Genomic DNA, 8,688 nt, shown 5'->3' with positions numbered 1-8,688 from the left:
GTCGGGAGTAAACGACGACTGCTATGTTCATTATTACATCAACAACAGAACACCTCAATCGCTTGTTAGGAGTCATTCTTGTCTACATCTGCTCCGGCGGTGAAACAATGGCGGACTGATGACAGCTCACTCAGGGCGGGACTGAGGTAAGACACCAGTCTAGACTGTGCTGAAACGCTACTGTCAATCAAACTATCGTGGGAGGGGCCTGTCTGTGTGACATCACACAGACAGGCATCTGAGATCGGCTCGATTTGAGAAAGGGGGAAACATTTAACCAGATAAAAAAAAAACACCGGGCGGATTTTTATCATTATAGGGGGGTTGTGTACACACACTGCCAACACACATTTCAGTTCAAACAACTTGGACCTATGACCCCTTTAATGAGAATCACCAAGGGGAGAAACGAGAATTGCGAAGCTCAAAAGTAAACTACATTATAGTAATGCGAGTTGGGGAAATATGAAAAATAAAATAGGTTCCCTAAAAATAGATTAAAAATAATATATGCAAAACTGAATTTTCTTTTGATGTAGTAGGAAACCTGGACATATTTTAGTGAGATTCACCCATATCTTTTCTCGCATTTTTGGTGATATTTACACCTAATTTAAAAACACTAGTAGCATTTACATAATTGAAAAGCTGAGAAATATGTGCTAATGGAGAAAAAATGCAAAGATTTGTCATCTGATTTGTGCTGGCTCAGATTAAATGTAGAGCAGCTGGTTTAGATCATTGGCCGGAGTTTGTAACGTCTTCTGTGTTGCGATGAATTGAAGTATTCTGTTGATTCACGAACTCTTCATAGAATCCATGTTTGGCCAGCAGTTCTTCATGGTTCCCCTCCTCGGCCACTTGCCCCTCTCGGAGGAAGATGATGTGATCTGCGTTTTCCACGCCACTCAGTCTGTGAGAGATGAGCAGCACCGTACAGTTCTTCTGCAGAGCGCTGTACACCTGAGAAGAACCCAAGATCAGGGAAAATCACATCCAAGGAGACACTAATCAAAGATAGTGGAGCCATCATTTCAACCAAGCAGCCATTTTATCAAAACAGATTTAAAATTGTGTAGCTGTAAAAAACTAAAACTTCAAAAAGACTTCTAAATGAACATAGAAAAATTTAAAATATCTATTTACCCAAATATATTTTGCTAAAAAGTATTTTAATTATTTTATGATCAAAATTAATAATTAAACAGTTATGAACAGATTCAGTGTCATATTTTTCAACTGTAAGAAATAAAACTACTAAAAAATACTTACCTACATATATTTTACTAACAATATTATGCAAATTCATCATTAAACAGATCAATTCAGTATTTCAATATTTTTCAAACTTAGGTGATATTTGGTATAAATAGGTATTTGCTCTTAAATGGCCTTTTTTTCCAGAGGAACCAGCATCTCAACCATGTGGCCATTTTTGCAAAATAGATTTAAAATGATCAGCTACAAAAAAAATTATTTTACAAACATTTGCATTTAATATGATGCAAATTATTCATTAAACAGAGTTTTGAATAGATTTTTTTAAGGCAGTTTGAACTGATTCACAAAAATGAATTAAGCTTATTACTACTGAACTTAAAATCAGATGCAAATCACAAACATTTGTTAATAGTGATATGCTCTTTAGTAAACTTGATGGTCAAATTGAAAAGCGATTTTTCATGAAAGTTATTCCAATAAAAGGTCACTGCAATATTCATAATGCAGTGTAATGCAAAGTTATCGCACATGTACCGTGAATATTCAATACATCACCCAGCCCTAATATACGGATATGGGCTTTTCCAAATCGTTTCAATCAGGTGTTCTCCTCTTACCCTGTGTTCACTCTCAGTGTCCAGGGAGCTGGTAGCATCATCAAGCACAAGAATCTGCGGTTTCTGAATCAGAGCTCTGGCGATGGCGATACGCTGCTTCTGACCTCCGGAGACCTGACCGCCCTTCTCTCCAGCATCTGACCAACACAAAACAACATGTGTTACTTTCTCAAACAACCTTTAAACTTTAAATGCTCACCAAGGATCCTCTGCAGTGAATGGGTGCCGTCAGAATGAGAGTCCAAACAGCTGATAAAAAACATCACAATAATCCACACCACTCCAGTCCAGCAATTAATGCCTCGTAAAGAGAAAAACTCTGTTAAAAAATATATATATTTTTTAAATCTATCATTAAGATGTTTTTAACATTCAAACTGTTGCCTCTGACTAAAATATGAGTCCTCTATTCATAATAGTGCCTTCTCCAGTGAAAAATTCAGAATCAGGAGAGAAATATGCACAGATAAAACATAGTTTACAAGTAAAAACTGTCCAAAACAGTTCTAAACAAATATGTTGGAGGACTTTGATGTGAGAGGACAACATGAAATTGTCTTTTTCAGTGTTATTATGAATTATGGACTCGTATTTTGTCCAGAAGCAACGGTTTACCAATAAAAATTCTGACGGCACCCATTCACTGCAGAGGATCCACTGGTGAGCAAGTGATGGAATGCTAAATTTCTCCAAATCTGATGAAGAAACAAACTAATCTACATCTTGGATGGCCTGAGGGTGAATACATTTTCCACAAATGTTCATTTTTGGGTGGACTATTACTTTAAGACTCACCTGTCTCATATCCTTTAGGTAAATTGTCAATGAAGTCATCTGCATTGGCCAGCTTGGCAGCAGCACGCATTTCTTCATCCGAGGCATTTTTTTTGCCATATTTGATGTTTTCCCGCACTGACCGAGCAAACAGAACTGGCTCCTGTGACACCACACTAATCTGAAGAGGGTGGAGATTAAACACGGTCAGCAAACAAAGTATTCAGACAAAGAAAAAGTCACTTTGATTTATTTATATAGATGCAGCTATTAGTACAGTCTCAGAAAAAAGGTACAAAAGCTGTCACTGGGGTGGTACCCTTTCAAAAGGTACTTAAAATGTACCATTTAAGTACTAATATGTACCTTATAAGGTACTACTATGCACCCTTTAGGCATAAATAAGGTACAAAAGTGTACCTTTTCAAAGGGTACCACCCCAGTGACAGCTATTGTACCTTTTTTCTGAGTGTATATCGAAAATAATAGGATTACCTTCTCATGTAGATATTGGTCCTTATACTCCAGTAGTGGCTTCTGGTCCAATAAAATCTCCCCGTTCTGAGGCTGGTAAAATCTCTCCAGCAAACTCACAATAGTGCTTTTTCCAGAACCTGATGGACCCACCAGAGCTGTGATCTGGCCTGGCTTCAGCTCAAGAGAAATGTTCTAGAAAGAAATATTGTTTAATATTTTACAATTTTAATATATATATATATATTTTGCCATTACAGTACGAAGACTGAGAATTTTTCATTGCAATAAAGTAATGAAAATATTTACGTCTTTCATTGTCACAATGCAAAACAGACTTCATTTTCTTTGAGCAAAACATGATTTCTTATTTCTTTTTTTTTATTTTGTGAAATATAACAAGACATTTTTACTGAGATTTTCGATACATACCTTTAGCACATCTGTGTCCGGTCGTTTCGGATAAGCAAATGTGATATTTTTGAATTGCACATGTCCTTTCAGACTTTGAGGAGTGAGGGATCCATCAAGAGGAATATCAGGCTTTCGGTCCACGTACTCAAAGATTTTCTCTGAAGCACCGACCGCCTTCTTTACATGCGGCCAGTATGACATCAGGACCTGTGATAGAAGAAGCATTGGTTTAAAGCCACAAAAGCAAACTAAAAGTGGTGTTTTCCCTTGCAAAATTTGGGTGTTGGGGGTACATGCAGAGCATTCCTAAAGTTTAATACTAAGCGTTCGGGGTTTGCTTAAACAGTGATACTTGTTTAACATGATGCCTGTAGTCAAACAGACAGCATCTGAAGTCTTACCTCCACAGCTGATGTGAACTGAAGCTCATACAGCACAAAGGACACCAGATCACCACTACTAACATCACTTCCTGTCACAAGCCGCCCTCCATAGTACAGTATACTGACTTTCAAAGCCAGACTGGACATCTGAAAAATGCACATTTGATTTCAAACATTGACTTAAAGATGCATTAGACATATAGTGTAGATATTCATGCAAACTGCTTTAAAATACAAAGCAGTTTTCTAAAGCAGAGGTACCCAAGGTTTGTAATAGTCCAAAAATCAAACTTGATTGAGGGCCGTTGGGTCAAATGTACATGTTGTTGCATTATATCCAACTATATTATATTAAAATGTATTACATTTTTAATCATTTTAAATAATTCAACAAAAATTTAAAAATCAATTTTTGGAAAATTTTCAAATATTTTTTAATCAAATTCACTTATACAGTTTTTTTTTTTTTACATTTTAATGCAAAAACAAAAAAACGTTCAAACAAATATATACATTTTAAATGAAGATATGCTTCAATGGCATATTTTATTACTATTTTTTCCTTCCTCTTGTGATATGGTCATCAGTGTACCAATAAAACACTTACACTATTGGTCCAAGTTGAGGCAGCATAAGCTGCGGCTTCCACTTTATTCAGGGCATATGTGTCCTCTAAGCACTTCCTGTACCTCTCGGTTTCTCCATCCTCATTTGCAAAGCTCCTCACTGTCTTCATGGAAGAAAAGGTTTCCGTGGCAACATCATTGGCCTTGGCGAGAGATTCTTGCACTTGTACAGAAAGTTTCTATGGGAAAAACATTATCACACATAAACACAAATGCTCTCGATGCACTTGATGAACTAAAGAAAACCACCAGCAAATTTGAAGGTATCATTAGAAACATCTGCACACCCAACATTAGGAAAAAGCTGCTTCATTTTATTTCAGTCACATATTAATCAAAAATAACCTATTTTTTTAATGCTTTTTGTGCGTGATTTATTTACATAGAAGTCTTAAAGGGGTCCTATTATGCTCTTTTACAAAGTCTTGATTTTGTTTTGTTGGTGTCCTAGAACAGGCTCTCATACTAGGTTGTTCGAAAAACACAATATATTTCACATATTTTACATTATTACAACACCTCTCTCCCCAGTCTGGCATGAACGGCTCGAATAGTTCCTGTATCAAATGAAGGCCCGCCTTCTGAAATACGAAATGTGCTGTGAGTGGTTAGCTGGACCAGTGTGTGCTGTGATTGGCAGCACTCTGCGCCTGGTCGGGAAATGTCACGCCCCTTACCATAAATATTGTGTCAAAATCAAATAAATTTGAGCGTGATTTAAACCCGGTGATATCACAAATCCCGGAAAATATGCGTTGTAGTCCAAACGAGTCGTTCATTGTAGTTTTTGAAAAGTGATTTCTGTTAGGCTCTCATACTAGGTTGTTCGAAAAACACAATATATTTCACATATTTTACATTATTACAACACCTCTCTCCCCAGTCTGGCATGAACGGCTCGAATAGTTCCTGTATCAAATGAAGGCCCGCCTTCTGAAATACGAAATGTGCTGTGATTGGTTAGCTGGACCAGTGTGTGCTGTGATTGGCAGCACTCTGCGCCTGGTCGGGAAATGTCACGCCCCTTACCATAGCCACCTGCGAGCTTCAGTGTAAATACTTGTGTAAGTGATTTAAACCCGGTGATATCACAAATCCCGGAAAATATGCGTTGTAGTCCAAACGAGTCGTTCATTGTAGTTTTTGAAAAGTGATTTCTGTTAAATAAAATATCTCCTTTTGAAGTGGACTTTGAGCTTTGTAAATTTGCAGATCTTTTTTATGCTCAAATTGCAACATTACAGACTAACTAAAGTTGAATTCTGTTGCACTGCGGAAGCTTCTGTTTATTTATTTTTTATTATTATTCCATATTCTGAAGATTTTTACTGTGGATTTTTTACACAAAATGAAATAAGAATTTTGAACCTGCCTTATTTAATGTTCATATTTTTGTTCTTGAAATGTATGTAAATTACGTCATATTTAATTACACAATGCCCCTTTTGCAAATCTAAACTTAACATTTAAGAAAACTTCTAATACAAAGAATAATTGCCTTATACTACGATTAATCAACTGAGGAAATATGTGACCATGGACCACAAAACCAGTCTTAAGTGTCAATTGTGTATCATCTGAAAGAATGAGTATAAATAAGATTTCCATTGATGCATGGTTTGTTAGGATAGGACGATATTTGGCCGAGATACAACTATTTGAATATCTGGAATCTGAGGGTGTAAAAAAATTAAAATATTGAGAAAATCGCCTTTAAAGTTGTCCAAATTAAGTCCTTAGCAATATTACTATTACATATTACTAATCAAAAATGAAGTTTTGATATATTTACGATAGGAAATTTGCAAAATATCTTCATGGAACATGATCTTTACTTAATATCTTTATGATTTTTGGCATAAAAGAAAAATTGATAATTTTGACCCATACAATGTATTTTTGGCTATTGCTACAAATATACCCCAGCGACTTAAGGGTTTAAGTTTAAGTTGTTTTGTGCTCCAGGGTCACATATGGTGATATCTATTAGCTAAAATATTTACCTATTTATCTGTGGTTAATATGGTAATTAACAGTGTCAATTATTATATTAATTATAAAAATGAAAGTTTATTACTCAAAATGATCATACTTTGACCAAATCATGACTACATTTTGAAAGAGAAAACTTAACTACTGTGCACTATAATGGGAAAAAAATGATAAATAGCACAACAAACTCTTTTTAAGAAAACTCTCTTTCAGTCTCTCTCTTGACTTTAAATATATATTAATCCTACCTGGTAAAACTGGCCGGAAAATTCTGGGATGATCCAGATGATGGGGAGGCCGAATGCGGTGAAGATGGACAGCCTGGTGGAGAGCAGCAGCATGGAGCCGAACAGGAAGATGACACGCATGAAGTACCACATGAGCAGACTCAACTTCTCACTCAGAGACTCACTCATGGTGTTGGTGTCGGTGGTGATGCGAGATACAATGTCCCCTGAACAGGAAACCGTGATTGTGACAGCATGCATTAAAGATAGCAACAGTTATCTGATAAAAGACACCAGTGTTCAAAAACCAGCACTAATAAGGCTATGTTCACACTTGGCATACTGATTTCTAGTCGTGTCCTCTTTTGGAAGACCAAACAAAGTAGTTTCGCTTTCACAACGAAACACACAGCGTCTTCACGACATGGCGGCCGCGGCAACAATACTACAGCGAGAATAAAAGTTATGCCTTCTTTCTTTGCGTGAACATTTGGGCGGCGTTATGCAAATCTTCCCACATCGTGATGTAGATATGTGGGGGCGTGTTAGAACGAGCCGTTAACTTCAAAAGGCAACGAAAGAGCCAACTTTTTACTCTTTCTCGACATTTCTGCAGCACACAGACGCCCTCGGCTGCTATATGTAACCAAAACACTGCCAGCTTTTTATTTTAAGCGCTCTTGTCAACTTTTTCTTGTCAAAAAGACGCCAAGTGTGAACACGCCCTAATTGAGTATGTTTGCAGTTTTACCTGTGGAAGCTTTATCGAAGAACGCAATATCCTGCTTCAGCACAGACTGGAAGACGAGTCCTTGGATGGACGTGTGTATTCGGCTCATGGTGATGTTGTAGATGAGGTCACACACAAACTCACACACAGCGCTGCAGAAAACAGGTGGAAATCCTGAGGTGTGCATTTCTCTTTAAAACAGCTGAGAAGCTGTTTACTGTTACAGTATAAACTGTAATATTGTGAAATATTATTACAATTTAAAAGGAATGTTTTCTACTTGAATATATTTCAAAGTGTAATTTATTCCTGTGATGCGCAGCTGAATTTTCAGCATCATTACTCTAGACTTCAGTGTCACATGATCCTTCAGAAATCATTCTAATATGCTGATTTGCAGCTCAAGAAACATTTCTTATTATCATAAATGCTGTGAAACGCTGAATATTTTTGTGCAAACCGTGATATATTTTTTCAAAGTTCTTTTATGAATAAAAAGTTCAAAAGAAAAAGTTTATTTTAAACTTTATAAATGTCACATTATTCTACACGTCTTTAAATGTAACATTATAAATATCTTTACTGTCACTTTCGATCAGTTTAATGTGTCTTTGCTTTGCAGTGTCTTACTGAACAGTGGTGTAAAAGATTGTCCTTCTTGGTCTTACCTCATAATGGTCATCAGTGTCATGACAGTGATAGCATGGTTAAAGGCCTCGGGTTCATCTTCATTCATGATCCAGTCTGTCATTTTTCCAGTGTAATGAGGAATCGCCATTTCACCTGCAGGACAATATGTATGCAAATGTGCATGTTAACATTCATGTCTACATCTTCTCATTTGCTTACAGACAAAAGATACAAGATTTCTGATCAGTGGCCCACATTATTCTGCAATCAAAACATTAAAATGTCTTATCTCTGTAGAGAAGAATCAATATGTTCAACATAGTTGCCTGAAACGTTTACTGCGTTTGCAAACGTGGCATGATTTTGTGTACTGAACAATTATCAGAGCAAACGTAACCAAAGTGAAACTAAAAGTAACATTAGATCACATTTAACTTTCTTTCATTTGTCAGACTATAGTTTTAAATGACACTGTAGGCTAGATTTCAAGGTAATTATTTACAGATCATAAAGCCATAACAGACATGTCATGTGAAAAGATTTTTTTTAATGGCCAGTAAGAGAAAAACTGTAAAATAAAATAAATAATATGGTATATAT

At 36.2% G+C, this 8,688-nt stretch overlaps 1 protein-coding gene across 1 annotated transcript in view; it reads right to left on the bottom strand.

Annotated features, from left to right (window-relative positions):
* Positions 1 to 329: 329 nt before the first annotated feature.
* LOC107592491 (antigen peptide transporter 1) overlaps positions 330 to 8,688 on the bottom strand; it is a 10,237-nt gene continuing 1,878 nt past the window's right edge. The window contains exons 4-13 of the mRNA XM_016282025.1: positions 8,127 to 8,241; positions 7,480 to 7,610; positions 6,750 to 6,955; positions 4,491 to 4,688; positions 3,902 to 4,030; positions 3,519 to 3,707; positions 3,108 to 3,281; positions 2,634 to 2,793; positions 1,839 to 1,975; positions 330 to 963 (exon numbers count right to left, since the gene is read on the bottom strand). Of these exons, the coding sequence (XP_016137511.1) occupies positions 739 to 963; positions 1,839 to 1,975; positions 2,634 to 2,793; positions 3,108 to 3,281; positions 3,519 to 3,707; positions 3,902 to 4,030; positions 4,491 to 4,688; positions 6,750 to 6,955; positions 7,480 to 7,610; positions 8,127 to 8,241 (1,664 nt within the window). The 3' untranslated portion in view covers positions 330 to 738. The remainder of the gene's footprint in view (positions 964 to 1,838; positions 1,976 to 2,633; positions 2,794 to 3,107; positions 3,282 to 3,518; positions 3,708 to 3,901; positions 4,031 to 4,490; positions 4,689 to 6,749; positions 6,956 to 7,479; positions 7,611 to 8,126; positions 8,242 to 8,688) is intronic.

This window comes from Sinocyclocheilus grahami, unplaced genomic scaffold (genome assembly GCF_001515645.1).
Source record: "Sinocyclocheilus grahami isolate Dianchi unplaced genomic scaffold, SAMN03320097.WGS_v1.1 scaffold153.1, whole genome shotgun sequence".
NCBI classification, from domain to species: Eukaryota; Metazoa; Chordata; class Actinopteri; order Cypriniformes; family Cyprinidae; genus Sinocyclocheilus; species Sinocyclocheilus grahami.
The sequence above is the reverse complement of the archived record's forward strand: the minus strand, read 5'-3'. Positions and strand labels throughout refer to the sequence as shown.